Source organism: Protomyctophum bolini, assembly GCF_963924005.1.
Source record: "Protomyctophum bolini genome assembly, chromosome: 22".
In the NCBI taxonomy this organism is placed as follows: Eukaryota; Metazoa; Chordata; class Actinopteri; order Myctophiformes; family Myctophidae; genus Protomyctophum; species Protomyctophum bolini.
The window spans coordinates 27,220,348-27,241,690 of record NC_137883.1 but is presented as its reverse complement, the minus strand read 5'-3'; the positions used below and the strand labels follow the sequence as shown (position 1 = coordinate 27,241,690).

Below are 21,343 nucleotides of genomic sequence, written 5' to 3'. Positions count from 1 at the left end.
GAAAGCCAAAGTCCATGTACTAGCATTGATTGTGTTGGTGTAGTGTTGTAGACCTCTGTCCATAATGGTATAGAGTTGATTCTTATGTCCAGAGAGAGAGAAAATATCAGTAATGATAGAGCCCTCAGCCCCCCACCCTTGGACTGTTATAGAAATACTTTATTCTTTTTTGAGGACCTAGTCTAACATATCAGCTTTTTTATATTGATTGATGATAAGTGATGGCAGAAATGTCAGTTGGTCTAGATCAGTGATACTCAACCTCAGGCCCGCGGGCCACATCAGGCCCGCGGGACCATTATGACTGGCCCACCAATGAAAATCTAAAAAAAAGAAGAAAAATAAATCTGGAAAATGAAATAAAAATAAATAAATCTGAATGAAGTTATCTTTAATTACATTATTATAAGTAATACAATTAGAGTTGTACTATTACTCGAACGAAAATAAAAGCTTGGGGGGGGGGGGGGGGATGCAATGCAAATGAAAGACATATACTGTGTATCCCTATTCCCTGACATAATTTTATAGCTAAACGGACAGAATTCTATTTTATTTGAATGATGAAACCCAGCTGCCATTAATAGTTGGAAATGGAAATTGCGGAAATGGAAATTGCGGAAATTGTAATTGCGGAAATTGCGGAAATGGTGGAAATGGAAATTGCGGAAATGCGGAAATGGAAATTGCGGAAATGGTGGAAATGGAAATTGCGGAAATGGAAATTGAGGAAATTGCGGAAATGGAAATTGCGCAAATGGAAATTGCGGAAATTGCGGAAATGGTAATTGCGGAAATTGCTCTTCACTTATAGCTATCTATTTTCAGGTAGATTGTTTTATTTTACTCAGTCAGCCATATCACTACTCATTTTTTTTCATGAAAAAGGTCATAGCTGGGTAATCTATTTTCAGGCAAATTGTGTTTATTGTATTTTATTTTACTCAGCCATAACAATTTATTTTCTGTTAACCAACTTGCTGGCTGGCAGGCAGGCAGACAGCTACTCATAGACAGGCAGACAGACAGACAGCTACTCATGGAGAATTGGACAGGCAGGCAGTCAGACAGCTACTCATAGACAGGCAGACATCAGACAGCTACTCATGGAGAATTGGACAGGCAGGCAGACAGCTACTCATGGATAATTGGACAGGCAGGAAGGCAGACAGCTACTCATAGACAGACAGCTACTCATGGACAATTGGACAGGCAGGAAGGCAGACAGCTACTCATAGACAGACAGACAGCTACTCATAGACAATTGGGCAGGCAGGCAGACAGCTACTCATAGACAGACAGACAGCTACTCATGGACAATTGGACAGGCAGGAAGGCAGACAGCTACTCATAGACAGGCAGACAGACAGCTACTCATGGACAATTAGGCATGCAGGCAGGCAGACAGCTACTCATAGACAGGCAGACAGACAGCTACTCATGGACAATTAGGCAGGCAGGCAGACAGCTACTCAGACAGGCAGACAGACAGCTACTCATGGACAATTGGACAGGCAGGCAGGCAGACAGACAGACAGCTACTCATAGACAGGCAGGCAGACAGCTACTCATAGACAGGCAGACAGTAAGACAGCTACTCATTGACAGACAGACAAATAACTACTCATGGACAGACAGACAGACAGGCAGGCAGGCAGGCAGGCAGGCAAAGAGCTACTCATGTTATGTTATTATGTTATTATAACAGCTACTCATGTTATGTGCAATAATTTGTGCAGTTATGGAAACAGCTCTTTGTGTTTATGCAAGAAAATGTAACACATTTATTTATTTACATATTGTGTGCATGCACATTGTACTTTGATACATTTTGCGAAAATAAAGCAATTGAAAGAGAGAAGTTATCAAGTATCATTAATGTCGTAATTTTATCTACTGGCCCCTTGCCATTTTTGTAATGTGGCCCACAGGTAAATCTATTTGAGTATCCCTGGTCTAGATAAAGACGGCCGGGTTACTCTAAAAACTCAGCTTCCCATCATGCACAGCTATAGTGTGAAGCTCAACAGCGCCACTTTCTCACCTATAGGCTGGGCTGGTACAATAAACAGACAGGGAACAATATGGAAGACGGTGTGCTCACCGCTCAAAAAGAACGTGTGTAAATGTTAACCGTTAATAGCAGTAACATAGCCTACTAGGCTAGCCTATTATCCGTTCACCTGCATCTCTACGGGATTTACAGGAACTCAAAGCACAGGATCAAGTCTCACCTCTGAACCACGAACATAATGGGTAAGTTAGCCCTACAAGCAGAACCCAATGGTACTGAAGTTTCGCTTTATGGAGGGTTCCGAGAGGGGCTATGGGTAAGTTATAGTTGACTGACATTAACAAAAACAAAGTCAACAAACGGTCACATAGCAAACACAGGAAGACCGTAGACGTCATACGCCTAAATTCATCAAGGCTATTTTTGTTGAATGGCTTTGTTTTGCATGAAATCATATGATAAATTGATAATGTTGGGCCAAGGATTTGACCCGTTTTCCTTTAAATTGTCATGAGAGAATGTTCCTAGATTAATTCATGTTGAATCCTGCTCCATTTTGCGTTTGCACAATGCATAGACGTCAACATTATTATTATGAGTATGACCTCGCTTTTTTCAATCAAAAAATCAAACAATCAAACAATCAACAATCAAAATTGTAACAAAATGTAATGTAATGGTGCCCTCTATACTCAATCTACGGTAGGCTACCCCACATTTTTACAAGAGGCAAGAGCAGCTAGAACAAGTCTGTTTTGTGAACGGTCTTGATGAAGCTCCATGAAGCCAAAATAACTTGTTCTTTAACTGGTTCCATTCTTTATTTTTTATGATGGTTTACTTTATCACATCTGCATCTTCCAGGCTTATCTATTCTCTGTTCGTGCTAATGTACAGTAGCTGCAAACGAATCCTGATCTGAAAGGTCATCTTATAGTTATTCTTGAGTTTTATATAGACCTATTACAGACGACATGAAAAGGGCATTTTTATTATTAACTGAATGAATGAAGACCCTAACAGGAGCCCTCGTACAAGGTTTCTTCGACTATGCATGCACTTCTTGGTACCACAGCACCTCAAAGGCCCTTAAAACAAGGCTCCAGCCTTCCCAAAACAAACTGGTCAGGCTACTACTTGGCCTCACCCCCCGAACCCACCTCAATGGCTTAGGGTTGACGACAGAGTACAGCATCTTGCAATGGATCTGGTCTACAAGATACCCATGTACGTGTCAAAATATACTTCCTTAATGTCAACGAAGTCCACACTCGCAACACCAGAGGGAGTTAATTCAACAAACCACGTGCAACCCAGATTCGGCTCAAACAAGGGATTAAAGTAATGCCACTAAAATGTGTAATGCCCTACCAACATCCATTAAGACATGTGAATCCCATGACTCCTTAATTCAAAACCTCTCTCATAGGGACGACTGCAATTCGAAACTGGCCCCAAAAACTGGCCCCGACAACCCACCCACCCACTCCCCTTTCCGCATACTGTATACCCTTTTTACTTTCTTTATATGATGATTTCCAGTTTTCTTCCATAGAAGTGTATATTTGTCCGTCTTTATTTGTTATGATGAATTGAAAACGGTGGACCCTGATGTAAATTTCAAGTTTTGTGCTTTTCATGGTTTCGTCCACAAAGTAGCATTGCTTTTGTATTGACCTCTGCTTTCATTAATCAATCAAAACAGAATGATACAATTTCCTCCCTTTTGAAACAAGATAACAGGTGGAAGTCTGATGGTTGATGCTTCTATTCTACATTTCCTATTTTCTATATAGCCATGAATGAAGTACTCATCATGGCACCTGCATTGCACAGCACAATTTGTGCATGCAACATCTACCAACAACCACAAGATGTCAGACTTTTGCCCGTTTCACCCAACTGTAGTTGTATGCATGATTAATTTCTTCTTGATAACTTACCAGTCCCTTGTGTACAGAAAATACTACAGAATACTATTTTACTCTGATGTTTCAGAGTCATTCAGACTTTGTGCCACTACTTTAGGCTGCTAAGCGATTTGTATTTGAAGTGAAGGCAAAATCTGTTAGGAACTAATGAATATTAATAACCTGCAAGTAATACAGAATAGTACAAACAAGAGTGAGCCAGACTGGTTTGGTATGTGTATCTAGGAGGTGCTGTTCTCGTGGCTTTACTTTAGGTTAGTTAAATCCTACACACAACACAACATTATGGATAGCCCTACCAAAATCTTGTAAATCAAACATAGCCTAAGTTAGCCTATATGCATTTTTGTACAAGGATTGATTTTCTCTTCCTTTTTATTATAACTTGAGAAGTATGTTTTTACATTATGAATGTATCATCATCACTAATAATAATATTAATAATAACAATTATTATTATTTTTAGTTTTTGTTTCTAGGAAATCTAAATAATATACAGTTCTCACTCTTGAATAAGGCCAAAGCCCAGCAATACTACAACTTGAGCATTTTAAAATTAAACAAATATAGTCATATTTTCTCCTAGATAAGTTTGAGTCATTTGTAAGTTGGTAAGGTCTTTAGTTAACTGTTAAGAAATCTGAGGCCAAATGTGCCCCATGCCCTGCAAGGTCCGCATTGGTTGAAAACAGATTAGAGGCCACACACTCAAAAAACGTGGATTGCCAAATGTAACTCTGGGGGTTGTATTTGAAAGTCCCTTTGGTCGCAGAGCTCTGCGGGTTAAATGAACACGGAGGAGTTTGAGAGTGCAGTATTAGCCTATCTGATTGAAAATCAGGGAGGAGACATGAAGAGCAACAGGTGGATGGTTTACAGTGCTTGCGTTTGATGCTTTACAGTGGTTTGAGCTTTACTGTGGTTTAGTTTGGCAGTTTATACAGTGGTTTAGTTTGATCGTTTACAGTTAGTTTAGTAGTTTAGCATGGTTTAGTTACAGTACTAGTTTGATAGTTGACAGCGCGTTAGTTTGAAAGTGTGTACAGTGGTGTAGTAGTGATGGCTTACAGCGGTCTAGTTTGATGGTTTAGTGGTTTCGTGGCACAGTTTACAGTGCTTTAGTTTCTGACTTTTGAGGGAAGATTTGACGGAGTATTTTTGGACTGAATCATTTCCAAGACAAAAAAGGGGAAATTATAAAATCCACAACTGCCGGATTGACAAATTCAGGTGAGTTAATCATTATATTTTGTTGTGATCCTTCTGTTCATATATACATTTAAATTGTTTTTTGCTTGATTTCCGGAAAATCCATTATAATATATATAATGATAATATAATAATATAATGATAATGAACAATTTTTGGGGTTGACATTAATTTAATAATAGAAGTGTATCAGCAACTAATATTTTAAGGAACGTTTAAAGTTTTAATCTCTTTTATGGCCTACGTCTTACGTTAATACTATTTCTAGTTTATGAGTCCTATTACTGTTTGGCATTATTGTGCTTTATTTATATTTTAAGATGGCTTTTTAAACACATGTGTGGCCCTCTCTCTCTCTGATAGACATGCCACGATCATTCCTGGTAAAAAACAAAAGGTGCGCGTCTTACAATGTGCACCGGTCATATGATGAACCAAGGACGCCTGTACATACAGGTATGATGAAGAAGGTTTATAACTATTTAACACTCTTATTATTGGATTTGGATATAGTGCTGTTCAGCTACGTTTGTTTTCGACACTGTGTGTGTGTGTGTGTGTGTGTTTATATATTGAAAGAATCCATCTGTTAATAATTTAAATGTGTATATTTATGACACATTAGCAGAAGTCCCATCTGAAAAGCACAGCACAGAATCTCCAGAACGAGCCCCATCAGAACGAACCCCGTCAGAACGAACCCCGTCAGAACGAACCCCGTCAGAACGAACCCCGTCAGTGGGGTTTTCATTTGACAAGGAGGAACCAGAGCTCTCGTGTCCCCTACCGGTCCACCCAGAACCAAGCAGACCCCCTGCGGTCCACCCAGAACCAAGCAGACCCCCTGCACAGCCATACTACCTGTCTGGTACGTACAGTACGTGTGACACTTTCAGTTTAACCCATTTTGACCTGAGATCAGATTTTAAAAAAAACTTCTACATCCTGACAGTTTTCTGAAAAAGCTATGTTTCTATGTTAGTCGTTCTTCGATTTTTCAAAAATAGCAGACCTGCAAGCTCGTAGCGCGCCACTCGGTGGCGCGCTATGAGCTTGTAGATCTGCTATTTTTCAATAGCTAAAGCATAACATAATGCTAACACCAAAAGGGGTTCCCGCGCAAAATAGGATAATGGCCTCAATGTTGCTACAATGCTACATGTACAGTACCAGCTGTGCTGTTGACAGTACAGACCTTGAAACTTGGTAACAAATATAATACACACAAAAAAACCATTCGCTCATTGACCCATTACGAGTCCGACCTGAGGCAGATTTTACAAATGCGTTCTAAATCAACAGTTCTCACACTTGAAAGATTTTTCAATATAAACTAGACATGCAAAATATTGAAATTCGGACCGAACTCCGATTATTTACAGGGTCATATCGTCCGATACGATATATATATACAGTATACAGTATATTACATTATTATATTACCGGTATTTATATTGAACTCATTGCTGAATTTTTACATTTTTCACTTTTGTTTTTCTGGTGAAAGTAGATAGTAAGCCCCGCTCTGCTCCCCACTACCAGCTGACACTGGAGACTGAGACAGGCAGACTGGCTGCTCTGCGAGTACAAAGACATGGACGGTCTTAAAGGGGAATATACCACTCATTTTCAACATTTTACTACGTCATTAATATACCTTGGAGTTGTTAATAGACTAGGGCTGTCAGAACGAATTTCATAATATGAAAGAAATTCGAATATTAAAAAATATATATATATTCGAAAGCTAAAATTGCCATTCGAATGGAGCTTTTATCATTTATTAATTCTATTTAATATTTTTATTTTGTTTTATGTTATTTTATCCGCTCACTAAATGTATTGAGTAACGAATCTACCGCTGTGAAATCTCCCATCTGCACGCACGCACACACGGTCACACGCGCGCCTCGTCACCTCCTCCCTCCTCTGCACGCATGCACACACGCAGTCGCACAGCGCGCTGCAACTAAGAAGAATCACTCGCATGTTTTATTAGTACCGTCGAGTCTGTCGCATATTGTGGACAGTTTGAAAATGCGGGTCCTACGTGCATTAAACCATTAACGTTGGTCCGGCTGGTTTCATTTTGTCCTACGCGATTACGTGAATCAGCATGGCTGCGCCTGCAGTAGGCTATTACCAAAACAAACACATGGTAGGCTACTTTTGTGTTGCACATGGAAAGCAACTGAAAACGACCATGGATATATTAAAGACAGTTCCCCTGTGCTGCTGTGCACAGCGGAGATAATGCAAAACTCCAGGTACGAACCAAAACACTGACTGTCTGAAGCTGATCATCCACGACTATATCTCCAGACTAGTCCTGCAGTCCCGCAATGAAGGAAAGACAATCTCGCCTCTCACTATAGTCCACTACAATGCCATTCTAGCGTTAAAACCTACATTTATGTGTTATTCAACAATTACTTTAGCGCAAAATATAGGCATCTCTATATATCTTCATTGCTATTTACTAATGATGGCCTGTTCATCGTGACAGCATTCCGTTTAAAAAGAAAAAAGAAAAAGTTCATGATTCCTGACTAGCCTACTCACTACTCAGACTATACTGTATCAGAAGTATACAACGTTCACTGTAAAATGCATTTGCACTATAGACAGACAACAATCTTACCGTGCTGAGTGCACTGTGCTCAATAAAACAACAGTTTAAACGCTATTTTGTGCCGAAAACCATTATTACATGTTCTGAAAGTACTGCTTTGTCGTTTGGAAGGGGGGGCCCTCTAGTGGACAGAACGTGCATCGTCAAAACCTTGTTATTCTGTGTATTATTATAGGCTAAATATGAGCTAAAATACAATGTAAATATTCGAATATATTCGAAAATTACAAATAATTAAGCAATGAAATTCGAATTGGATTATAGAGGTGAACTGACAGCCCTATAATAGACCTTGGATGTCTGAAAAAAATCAGTAACATTAGTGATCTACTGTACATCTCAGTGATATCACAAAGATGTACTTACAGATTTTTTTTTCAGACCTCCAGTTCTAGGCAACACCGAATGGTTTTTCACACAACTCTAAGGTATATTAATGACATAGTAAAATGTTGAAATTGAGTGGTATTCCCCTTTAAGATAATTGGATATTGTAATCATTTTGATTAGGGCATTCTTAACATGAAAATGTTTGAGGACCACTGCATTAAAGCCTATGGCCAATGTGTGTGTGTGTATGTGTGTTTTCCCCCAGAACCCCACATGGCAGAATTCCCTCCCTACTTCAAGCCCACATATGCGTGGGAACAAGTGTCTTCTTCCTATGATATCCGGCAGATGGGATTCAGCAACAGTGTTCTCCAGCACCCAAGCAGTCTGTATGTCACCCCCCATGTCACCCATCCTCAACCACAACAACCTCTGGACTGCAGCACCCACTATTCACCCACCTCCAACACGTACCACTGTATCACCTGTGAAAAGGTGAGCTATAAATGACCGCCTATCGGATGTAGACACATTTACCCCATTTAGGCCTATTTAAAAAATGTCTTCTTACGGTTTTCTGAAATACCTATGTTTCTATATTCAGTGGTGCTCAATATTTCATGTTGAGGACTCCAAAAATATATGTAATTGGCCACCGGCCCCCATCGGAAAATATGTTGTTTCAGGGACCTCCCAGAAAGCTAAAAACGTTCGCTCTGAAAGAATATATATAAAGATTTGTGCCACATTTTCATGATTCTTCAAAAATAGCAGACCTGCTATTTTTCAACATAATGCTTAAAACACCAAAAGGGGTTCCCGTTCAGAATGGGTGAAAGCACTATAGGCTGATTAAGATAGCCATTTAACACTAAAATGTAGTGCTCGAAAATGTGTAAAACAAAAAACAATACTTTATAATAATGTCTAAAAAGACATATAGGCCTACTGTAGTGCCCACCATTTAGAAGGGCAATATTAGACAGGGTAAATGCAACATGCATGGTTGGTAAAGCAGTGCGCATTAATGTTTATTTGAGTCAATCACTCAGTTCTTATTATTATTGACTCCATCTTAGGTTTTCTCAACCCCTCATGGACTGGAGGTTCACGTGAGGAGGTCTCACAGTGGCACGCGGCCTTTCGGCTGCAGCATCTGCAGAAAAACCTTCGGTCACGCCGTCAGCCTGGAGCAACACATGAACGTCCACTCCCAGGTACGAGAACAACTCGCAGCTCATTCTTTTTTACTTTTGTTACACTCTGGACTCATACTAACCTTGTATGTAAGCCATTAAGACCTGACAAGTAAACGTTGCATCCCTCTATATTCTTATAGCAATTGCTATAAGTGTTTGTTCAGTGTAACAGGGGTCTCTCCATCTCTTCAGCTCTTTATGAAAGTTCAGGCCAGGATATAAATCTAATTAGAAGAGAGAACCAATACAGGATGCAGGATAAATGAGGAGTGATGAAACAAACGAACCACGGGTACACAAAAAGTAAAACAAAAAATAATCTTTGACTGGATGAAATTGCTGACCCACGTGAAAATTAAATTTATGTCCTGGACCTCTGAAGAGCCGGAGAGGCGTTGAGACTGAGGTTTAATGGCTGTGCGTGCGTTTTGTCTCCGATCAGGAGAAATGTTTTGAGTGCAAGATGTGTGGAAAGACGTTCAAGCGCTCCTCCACTCTGTCCACTCATCTGCTGATCCACTCGGACACCAGGCCGTACCCCTGCCAGTTCTGTGGCAAGAGGTTCCATCAGAAGTCTGACATGAAGAAACACACCTACATTCACACAGGTAACCCGCATGGCGCACGCACGCACACACACACACACACACACACACACACACACACACACACACACACACACACACACAAACACAACTTAATGTACACTAGTGTATTATATGTGTATTATATGAAAACCTGCATCTCCTGTCCGTCAGTTAGTTAGTTAGTCAACCTCCATATATGGTCACGTGTCATGACATCACACCTACATATATGGTCACGCCTTGTGACATCACGCCTCCATTATGGTCACGCCTCGTGCCATCAAGCCTCCATAATATGGTCACGCCGAGTCGTGACACGTAATAATAATAATGATAATAATAGACAACTTTATTTGTATAGCAAATTAAGTGTATACTGTCTTTATACATACTATGCAGTATACACTGCATGCACATTGTAGTACTGAAGGGCAAGTTTATTTGAGGGAATAAGCAGTGGTGTTACAAATATCCAGTCATTCTTTAGGTCATTAACAGTGGATAAGTTACGACTCTTCTCTTCTGCTTTCCAAGTGCACAAAATGGGAGATGCTTCCAGGAGTAATATAACAGACTGATAAATCAGAAAAGGAAAGTTAAACAAATGTTCTGGGTATATTTGCATATCTGGTTTTCCTGCTTGGCAGAGAGGCCTCTGAAAGGAACTGTGTGCCGTCACATGTCTCTGTAATGAATGTACAGGGAGACAAATCTGAACAAAGGCATGGTTCTTTGCCTTACAAGATTAATACAAACTATCTTCATAGCACAGCTATTTCCGTTTCAACAGGGCAGCATGTGTTATTTAACTATATATATATATATATATAGCACATGGCTATTAAAAAATAGCGTATATAAGCTTATACTATAGTATGCTTGTAGAGAAAGTCGTGAACATTTGTGCAAATCTTTGAATATATATTTTTAAAGCAAACATTTTTTTATTAAAATCGTTGCTTCTGGGCATAGGCTAGCTTCTGGGGTCCCTGGAACAAAATATTTTGAGATGGGGGGCGGGGCTGGTCTGCAGCCAAATACATATCGTTTTGGGGGTTCTTGAAAGTGTGAGAACCACTGAGTAACTCTAGTTTTTTCTGAAAACTGTTTAAGAATTGACCTCAGGTCTTAATATGGGTTAAATTCATGTTATCAGAACTCAATTGAGGCATGTGGAAATTATGCTGTCTGTCGCAGAGCAGATATTATTCGGAGACATTTGTATGATCACGTTCAAAATAAATAAATTGCATTCAACATGCTTTTTGTTATTTATGTTTTGTTTTCGTACAGGCGAAAAGCCCCATAAATGTCAAGTGTGTGGAAAAGCCTTCAGTCAAAGCTCCAACCTAATCACTCACAGCAGGAAACACACAGGCTTCAAACCTTTCGGCTGTGACATTTGTGCCAAAGGTTTCCAGCGCAAAGTGGATCTCCGTAGACACCATGAGAGCCAACACGGCTTGAAGTGAGACGGACTTTTTAGCATTTTTCCACAACACGGGCCAGCAGGCCCGTCATGGGCATTCAATGCCAAATTCAGGACAGTCACGGATGAACTGCAATGTGCGGAGGCCGACTGGTGACACCACTGTGCCATTGACCTCAATGTATTTACAGTATGTGCTTTGTTTTGTTTTGTTTTGACATGATTCTATTTGTGTCGGTTATATTCAATGACACATTCTGTCTGCTTCTCATCAATTAGATGGAAATGGCTTTTAGACTCTTTCTACTGTATCAGTAAATGCACCAACATTTTAAATCTACCCATTACGTTGTTATTTACGCATCACCTTCTTTCATGGTGACACTGTTGAATTACATTCAGTAGTCTAAATGTTTGACATATTACACAGATCTACAAGCTCACAATGTGTGACGTTGCAATGCATTGTGAGCTTGTAGCCCTTTTGTAGAGAGGAAATGGAGGGAACCAAGTAAATACCCTGAGGACCCCAGTCAATGAAATATATAGGGTTTAAGTGGCTACATTTAGAGTACAAGTTTATTTATATGGTGTCTTTGAGCTTGCGAAAGGATAAGATATGACAATAAGCAAATGTGAATAACATTTTGACAGGGACTTTTTCATGAAATTAAAAGTGCATCTGTTATCACGATGCTACTAATGTTTGCCTTGTAAGATATGACATTTATGATGATAAGATGATAAGATATAACACCTTTTTGTATAATTTATTTATTTAGAAATTCTATTTGATGCAGTGCTTTGTGGTGGAATTGATATACACTAAATAAAGGATGGTATTACAAACTAAAATGTTTCTAATTGTATGAATTACTACAGTAAAATTAAAATAAATATTGCAGTGATACAATGACAGTGATTCAAGATTTGTATTGTTGCATCTTGCGTACAAATACAAGTACAAACGTACATACAGTATAAGTAAAATTATTTGGTTTTGGTTCCTCAACACAGCAGCAAATAGTAAAACGATAACAAACAAATTATATAAAGGATATCCGTAATAATATGCACGATATCTATGTGTACGATCCCAAGCAGGCTACATGTTGAAATCCATGAGCCCAGTTTGTTTAGGGAGATGAGATTGCACAGTAAACATTTTCGCTGTTCTTTCTGTGTCATTTTTGCGTGTCTCTCTCTTGTCAGAGCAGGATGTCATAGAGTTCTAACTGACTCTGTAGCCTCGGGTGGAAATCTCTTGTAGAACCAGAGATAATATGTACAGTGGTGATGAATCATTCAAATATATCCCTGGAAAGCCATGCAAATACCAGGCCGAGCTGCCAGCTCAGTCACAGGAGAAGAATGGTCCAGTCCAGCAAAATGTTATGCAGGTATTAGTCTGTTATGTAGACTTCAAAAGCATACGGTTTTTGTCTCTTCTGTGATTTACAACTTAGGTTTTTTGGTGTCTTTAATGTTTGCTTAATTGTCATAGGGGAAAGAATAATTTAATCTTGCTGAAATCATTATCATCAAAGTCGGTGGTTCTCAAACATTTTCATGTCAAGGACATGAAAATGTCAAGGATCCCCATATTGATATGTTTTCATGTCAAGGACCCTCATATTGATATGTTTTCATGTCAAGGACCCTCATATTGATATGTTTTCATGTCAAGGACCCTCATATTGATATGTTTTCATGTCAAGGACCCCCATATTGATATGTTTTCATGTCAAGGACCCCCATATTGATATGTTTTCATGTCAAGGACCCCCATATTGATATGTTTTCATGTCAAGGACCCTCATATTGATATGTTTTCATGTCAAGGACCCCCATATTGATATGTTTTCATGTCAAGGACCCCCATATTGATATGTTTTCATGTCAAGGACCCCCATATTGATATGTTTTCATGTCAAGGACCCCCATATTGATATGTTTTCATGTCAAGGACCCCCATATTGATATGTTTTGTGCCAGGGAGTCGGGAGTCCCCCATGATTGACGCTTTGCCAGGATGTTTCATGATTTATTTTAAAATAGCAGAGCTTGTCGATCAGCTGTTTTAGAATAACCAAAACCTAAAGCAGAGCTTAAGCCCCTCAAGGATCCCAGGGATGTGTCCTCTGATCCCACTTTGCAAACCAGTGATCTTCAGTGTAGATTATGAGGATCTTTACGGGCTGCGTCTGGAGTGGAGGTTTGACTGTTTCTTACGTCCAGAGGGGATTAGGATTAACTGGAAACAGCCAGGGGTGAGGAGAAGAAGAAGATTGAATCCTTAGACAAACTGTCATCGCCACACCCATCCGTTCCATTGGATTTACCTCAGCAAACACGTCCTAAGTAAGCTCTCACGAAAGCTCACCACCTTCCTCAAACACAGGAGCCTGTTAGGCCAATAAGTTGCATGCTCCAGGCAAATCACATCATCATTTAGCCTATTTCAATCTGGCACAAACTGTACCAAGTCAGAAATGAAAGCAAATCGTCGCTAATGTACAGGAACCTTGTTTCTCCATATTTCTTCTTCTTGAAGTAATCTTTTCATGAATTAATGATATTGGTCTTTCAATTTGTTGTACAAAAATCTACAAACTTTTGCCTATAATAGCATGCCCAAAATAGGGCTGACAGGTTGGAAAATTGTTGTCAGAATGACTTGTCTGTGTATCCTATGGCTATGAATAGGGAACTAATGAAAATAATGAATTGGAGCTTGTGACTATTGGAGCCATTGACAGCATTATGACATACACAGTACAAGGGTTCTGCAACAAAATATGATTGTGTATACGGGCCAGCATTTCACCCTCTTCTGTCATACAGTACATCTCAATATTATCTGTAACACCTTTCCTTTAATTAGTACAATAGACTCTGATTGGAAATGTTTTGAGAAAGTAAAGAAAGCCTATATGCTCATTACTTTGTAATAATAATCATCATAGTCAATAGTCAACCATGTCATTGACCTACAGTAAAATCTGTTGTTGGTGAGTAACTAAGTGCACTAGAGTACAACTTTTGAGTAACTTTTTCTTTACTGGAGTATTTCCAATTGTCAGTAGGCCTATGTTTACTTCTACTCCACTACTACATACATTTCAGAGGCAAATGTACTTTTTACTCTACTACAGTTAATTGAAAACTTTAGTTCTTTTATTTGTAGATTATTGTAGATTGATTATTATTACAAAACATACATTAACTTCAGCCTTCTATACACACGCGCACGCGCGCGCGCGCACACACACACACACACACACTTTGGCTATTTTGACATTTTTTGACATTCTGCGTAATTAGTACTTTCTACTTTTGGTACTTTTGATGCCAATACTTTTGCACTTTTACTGAAGTAAATGTTAAATTCTGGACTTTTTCTTATAACAGAGTATAGGCTTACATCTACATTGCATTATTGATACTTTTACTTAAGTCTTAAATGTGAATACCTTTTCCACCACTGGTGAGTGTCAAATTACTGTGAAGTCAATTTGAAGAGTACAACTAAAAGAGCGTGAGCTTGTAGATCTGCTATCTTCACTAGTTTGGGACTCGGGCAAATTATCTAATTTCTTTTTTGGGCGCTGAGCTAAAACAGTTTGCACTGCATTACAGGTCCACTTTTTTCCCCCCAACTTTCAGAATTTTGAAACATAATGTACTGTAAACCCTGTGGAATAGAATATTCAGCAATTTGTTTTTGCAGATCTCCAAGCTTGTAGAATGATAGATGGGCTGTTTTCAGCTAAGACATTTGGTGTAGATTAGAAGAAAGGATTAGATAGTATATAAGTGGTTAAAGGTAGAGTAAACTGATTTTTTTTGGTTCAAAAAAGTTTTTTGTTAAAAGGTCACTATATTCTGATAGTAACACCTACCTGACATTTTCAGGTAGGTGGCAAAATGTCAGCCAATCAGGACTCAGGGTAGAGTAGCTATTCATGAGCTTAATGTTTATAGTGTCCCATTTCCATTTATCCTGGCTGTGTTCTCTATCCTGATTGGATAAAATTGCTATCCCAGTTTCAGTTTCAGTTTCTTGAATATGCATTTAAGCTGGAGAGACATGGAGTGGGAGGTTTTTAACCCTTATTGTAACCAAAGAAAATCACTTTACACTACACCCATTTTTGGCGGGAACCCCTTTTGGTGTTTTAAACATTATGTTATAATTTAGCTATTGAAAAATAGCAGATCTACAAACTCATAGCGCGCCACCGAGTGGCGCGCTACGAGCTTGTAGGTCTGCTATTTTTGAAGAATCGTGAAAGTATTTATTTCAGAAAACTGTAGGCTACAGACTAGTGTGTATGAGTTGGTGACCGTAACCCAGGTGTTTCTGGTGCAGAAATCAGTGTTCCATGAGCCACAGAGAGGCACATGAAAACCCACCGTCTGGTTTAGCTGGTAAACAAATCTGAGGTCTCTATGCAAATCCTGTTTAGATTACCTGGGCAACAGGGTCCGTTTGTTGTACCAGGGAACAGTTAGACTTGTCACATCCTGGTGCGTGACGAGACACGGCAAATCACAATCCTGCACAGGTAACCAATGACAGAGGTCGGATCAAGGTGGGTGGGAGAATACAAACAGGATATGGGTCCTGTAGAGAGGACACACACGCATGCACACAGCCGCACACACAAACTAACACCTGGGTTCACCTTTTCAATTGTAAAATTCAGTTTAACATACTGTAAATATAATTTTAGAAAGGTACTGTAGGCGGCAATATACTAAGTGTACATCCATCCGTTCTTTATTAAATTATCTCCTAATCTAATAATTATCCTGAAATCAAAGCATTTTGTGATACAAAAACCTGAAATTACATTTGAACTTTGAATACAGCAGACCGTGAATTCAGATGCAGACCATTACTTCTTAGCTATCACTGCCTGATCAGTAGACTATATTTATACACATTAAAATAGCATACAATAACATTAACTTATAACACAGAGAGAGTCTACAAAATAATGTACAATTTCTATTACTGGTCCATTTGGTTACATTTTGTACTCTCTGAGTTTGATAATCACTCAGGGTTTTACTGTGTACGGCAGAATCTGATACTGAAAACAGTTTCAACCCAGACGACCACAGTAACAGAAAAAGAGAAGAATCAGTCAAATCTGTTCCACCCAACGCAAAAATCATGACTCAGACACAACACACACACAATCCAAAGACACAGCAGACAGCAAGCACGTGCACACACACACGCACGCACACACACGCACACACACATAAGTCAAATGATGGGGTGCACAGGTGTATTTGACTTGCAAATGAGCAATATGCAAAACCGTCTTCTTCTGACCTGGAAGGTTGCAGTGTGTGTAGCCCGAGGCATGCTGGGAGCTCCCCCACGCATTCCCCTCCTTCCATTAAACCCTCTATTCTGTTTTAGTACAACAGAGCTGGTAACTGTACTTGGACCGCTTTTTTCCGTCCACGCCAAACCTCGTCACACAATCTAAGCTCACAGCAGGTTGCAACACAATGCGATGAGCTTGTAGATCTGCTTTTTTTGGCAAGCGAACCCCCCCAAGAATAGGGATTATTTTGTTCCAAGTGGCTAAAAACGACCCCTGTGACTTCACGAGAACCATGTGTTAAATCCCAACAGTATTTACCCTTTAACACAACACCAAAATTCAGCTTATTATATTCAGTGAGGGTATACTGTATGACCAAAAGTGGAGAAGGCAGACGACAAGCAGATATAGTTAAAAAGAAAAAGGCTGCTGTCAGCACATTTCCTCCGCATGACTGTGCACAGAAGATGATTGACATACTGTAGTGTATACTGTATGACTGATAACACTTGATTAGGGAACTGTATGAGTGACATAGACCCCTCCTTCTTCCCCATGTCAAATACGGAAACAACCAGTGTTAGATTTTTTTTTTCTTTTTTTACTTTCTTAAGCACTTAAGGCCTATACAGTATCAGTGATGTAAATAGGTTTTCAGTCCCGGGATGGTCTTTTAGATGAGTCACAGGGACATTTTCATGAGTCCCACTTCAACAACGTTTAGGAGTCATATTTTACCATTTTTACAAATTGCAGCATTTCATTTTATATGGTTAAATGTTGTTATAATCATGTAGAAAACAGAAGAAGAAATTATTATTATACAGTAACTAAAGCTAGCAAAAGTATCGCTATTTCTTTTTACGTGTATTTTTTACTGTACATGCTGAGTACAGTAGTGCATCCCGTGGATGCAGAGGTTGTTGTTTTATTGTGTCCCTTAAAGCTGCTATAAGCAATATGTTAATGACCTTTTTATTTTGTTGGTATTCAGACAGCCAGCAATGGGTAGAACCCTGTCTCTGTGACACATCTATAGGGCCACAATCTGCATTCAAAGATTTTCCTAGAAGCTTTGTGATTGGTCGATTTGCCTGTCTGCTTCCTGATTGGTTAGTCATTGCGACCGGGTTTTTTTTCGACCAATGACAAAGCTTCATAGGAACATCTTTGAATGCAGATTGTGGCCCCTAGATGTATCACAGCGACTAAATTCTATATTGAAACATACATATTATTGCATATAGCAGCTTTAACCATAAACTGCGTTTTGGGATGCAAAATGCACCCTATTTTAATCTCTGCAGTATACTTTGTTGTACAACAAATAGCACCTCTGCAAGCTCACAATGTGTCTCATCGTGGCACGTTGAGAGTGACCGTGTATATGCTGCTGTTATACACTTAAAACCCATTTTGACCTGAGATCAGATTCTCAAAATGTCTTCTACATCCTGACAGTTTTCTGAAAAAGCTATGTTTCTATGTCAGTCGTTTCCTCAATTTTTCAAAAATAGCAGACCTACAAGGAAGCTCCTACAAGCTTGTAGATCTGCTATTTTTCAATAGCTAAAGCATAACATAATGCTAACACCAAAAGTCCCAGGTTTCCAGAAGAGCGGAAACACAAATGACCAACATATGCGCTTTCCGGTTCATGTCCATGAAATGCATATCCCAACCGGCCATACCAATTAACCCATTCTGACCGGGCACCCATTTTGGTGTTGGCATCATGTTATGCTTTAGCTATTGAAAAATAGCAGATCTACAAGCTCATATCGCGCCACCGAGTGGCGCGATACGAGCTTGTAGGTCTGCTATTTTTGAAAAATTCGAAGAACGACTGACATTTTTAGAATCTGATCTCAGGTCAGAATGGGTTAATCAGACCAGTGTGTGTCCAGTGGAAACCTCGTATGAATCTGATCTCAGGTCAGAATGGGTTAATGTCCAGCGGGAGGATATCAAAAGCAGAAGGCATGGATTTCCTCCCACCCCCCCCCCCCCCCCCACCCCACACACACTGACTCATATAATCATCTGCGCGTTTACAGTACAGCGCAGAGACTGGGAGGACGGTTAACCCCTTTTGGTGATTTAAACATTGTTATAATTTAACTATTGGAAAATAGCAGATCTACAAGCTCATTGTAGGTCTGCTATTTTTTAAAAATCGTGAAAATGTGGCACAAATCTTTGAATATATATTTCAGAGCAAACTTTTTTTTTTTTTAATATTTGCTTCTGGGGGGTCCCTGGCCCAATAGAGATAATTCTGGGGGTCCTTGACATGAAAAAGGTTGAGCACCACTGACATAGACTTAGGATTTAGAAGCCTTTTATTTTATTTTATCGACCTCAGTCCAAAATGGGTTAAAGAAGGGAGAGACTGACAGACAGTCAGAGGAAGCTTTATAACAGAGACAGTGAGAAACCTCCTTCAGAGTGAAATCTGTGGCCAGCATCAGGCCTCCATGCTTATCATGGCCTCTCCACACTGCGACGGTTGGAACACACTGACCCATGTGACAGGGAGGAACGGCCAGGACTGGTACTGAGATAGCACCATGCTCTGGCCTAATCACCAGAGCCCAGCAGTGGTGGAATAAGTGCTTTATTATTGTTTTACTTAAGGAAAAGTGTCAATACTGCAATGTAGATATACTCTGTTACAAGTAAAAGTATGAAATAATATTGGCATCAAATTGTATAATACTAAAAGCACTCATTTTGCAGAATGTCCCACTTCACAAGTTTTCAAATAATGTATCAAAATCTTCTGAAAATAGCAGATCTACAAGCTCATAATGAGTCACATCGTGACGCATTGTGAGCTTGTAGATCGGTTATTTTCAAATAGCCAAAGTTTCAATAGGCTTAATGGTTAATGTATGGTGCTTTAATTCAAATCTATTCAAAGTAACTGGTAACTAAAGTTTTCAAATAAATGTAGTGGAGTAGTATTAGTGAAGTGATAAAAGTAGTAAAGTACCACATTTTTTAACTTAAGTACCATACTTGAGTAAATGTACTTTTCACCTCTGATATAGCACCAAGCACTGGTCTAATCTGAGAGCCCAGGTTTCCAGTCTGACGGTATAACACACACACACACACACACACACACACACACACACACACACACACACACACATAGAGTAGTAAACAGATTGTCAGTCCCCATGTGGCCTCTATCGCCCACAAAGCACAGAACCTCATAACTCCTCACAGGAAGTACTCAAAAATGTTATCTGTATGCCTTTTTTGTTTTAAATGCATTATGGTACAGTATAGGGAATTAAATACACTATAGCTTTGGCATTACTAGCTAAATTATTTACAGATACATATTTGAGGTGTGTGTGAGTGTGAGTGTGAGTGTGCGTGTGTGATATGTTTGACAGAAACCCAAACATTGAATGAAGGTGACTGCTTGTCTGTGGAGACTGCATGGCGAAGATGGACAAGCAGTAATATTATCCGTCACAGTTAAGCGCTGGAGGCATTCTGTACTTATAAGAGGACAAACTAGAATCAAAGTAAACACAAGAGGTAATATCGGTCCTCTGGTGACGCCAGTAAACTTTCTTCAAAGCATCATTTTGGGTAAACATACAATGCACAATTATTTCTTTGGAATATTCTCTAAGGACACAACGGCTTGTTGACACAGGGCTGACCACATTCTGAATCCCCCAAAGGGGTCAAAATGTTGACTTAAAGATGCTTTATAAATCTTATTTATTTGAAGTAGTTTTGAAGTAGTTATGGTTCTTCTATATGGATAGAAATGTTAGCTTTATATAACAAAGTAATATCTCTCCTTAACCAAAATAGTCTCAAAAAGTTTACTCAAAAGATGCTTTATTACATTCTTCATGATTTCTTTTAAGTAGGCTATGCTCTGTATGAGTATAAATTTCAACTGTAACAAAATAATAACACTCTATAATAGGCTTAATTTATCTCTAGAATGAAATGATTATATAAATAATAAAATACTAATGCTAACTTAATAAAAAGAGTGGTATAGGCTACTGTCATTTTTGTATTCAATGTGAGAGAGCTCCTCACTCCTCAGTGCATTCAGGTCAGTGCAGCTTTTGATTTGAGCAAAGGAGCCACAGGCAGCCAGCCACTCAGTCACATTCGTTTTTTGCTTTTTACTGCCATCTTGTGGCCTAAAATTGCAGATTGCACAGTAACAACAATATTTCAGTTACACTATTTTATCTGGGGAGGGGTGGGGGGTATCAATACCTTTACTCTGGTGGTTATGTTTATGCGATTTGAACAATATATCAAAAGCTTAGGAACTGTACGTAGAATTCATTGTTTCTACTTTCTACCCGGCATATTTTGTAGTTGATGATGTTAATGTGTTCCTACCAGGATTATAGTTCAGTTTTTTGTACTTTATATTTATATTTATTTAACCTTTATTTAACCAGTAAAATCACATTGAGACCATAGTCTCTTTTACGAGTGAACCTTAAATGTTACACAGCTCTGCCAGTAACAACAAATACAGGACATGGCAAAGACAAACATACATGACATCCGTAATACCAAAATCCTACTACCAGGGAGGCTCAGAGAGAGTCTAAGTAGCTAACCAAATACAGACTAAATTTAAAAAAAAACTAATAAGAACAATACATCAT

At 39.1% G+C, this 21,343-nt stretch overlaps 1 protein-coding gene across 3 annotated transcripts; it reads left to right on the top strand.

Moving 5' to 3' along the window:
* Positions 1 to 4,584: 4,584 nt before the first annotated feature.
* gfi1b (growth factor independent 1B transcription repressor) lies at positions 4,585 to 12,159 on the top strand. 3 transcript variants are annotated; one of them, XM_080755984.1, is made up of 8 exons: positions 4,585 to 5,175; positions 5,518 to 5,610; positions 5,783 to 5,930; positions 5,961 to 6,031; positions 8,382 to 8,611; positions 9,196 to 9,333; positions 9,758 to 9,923; positions 11,196 to 12,159. In XM_080755984.1, exons 2-8 carry the CDS (start codon positions 5,520 to 5,522, stop codon positions 11,372 to 11,374), a joined length of 1,023 nt encoding a protein of 340 aa, XP_080612110.1. In that variant the 5' UTR covers positions 4,585 to 5,175; positions 5,518 to 5,519; the 3' UTR covers positions 11,375 to 12,159. The 3 variants fall into 3 exon arrangements, with proteins under 3 accessions (XP_080612110.1, XP_080612111.1, XP_080612109.1); XM_080755985.1 differs by having other exon boundaries at positions 5,780 to 5,930; positions 5,961 to 6,022; XM_080755983.1 differs by having other exon boundaries at positions 5,780 to 5,930.
* The last annotated feature ends 9,184 nt before the right edge of the window (positions 12,160 to 21,343 follow it).

Excerpts from the sequence above, each read along its gene's own strand:
- gfi1b (XM_080755983.1), top strand. The coding sequence starts at position 5,520 with ATGCCACGATCATTCCTGGTAAAAAACAAAAGGTGCGCGTCTTACAAT. Across the intron at positions 5,611-5,779 it reads AAGGACGCCTGTACATACAG|CAGAAGTCCCATCTGAAAAG; the intron begins GTATGATGAAGA and ends ATGACACATTAG. Across the intron at positions 8,612-9,195 it reads ACTGTATCACCTGTGAAAAG|GTTTTCTCAACCCCTCATGG; the intron begins GTGAGCTATAAA and ends ACTCCATCTTAG.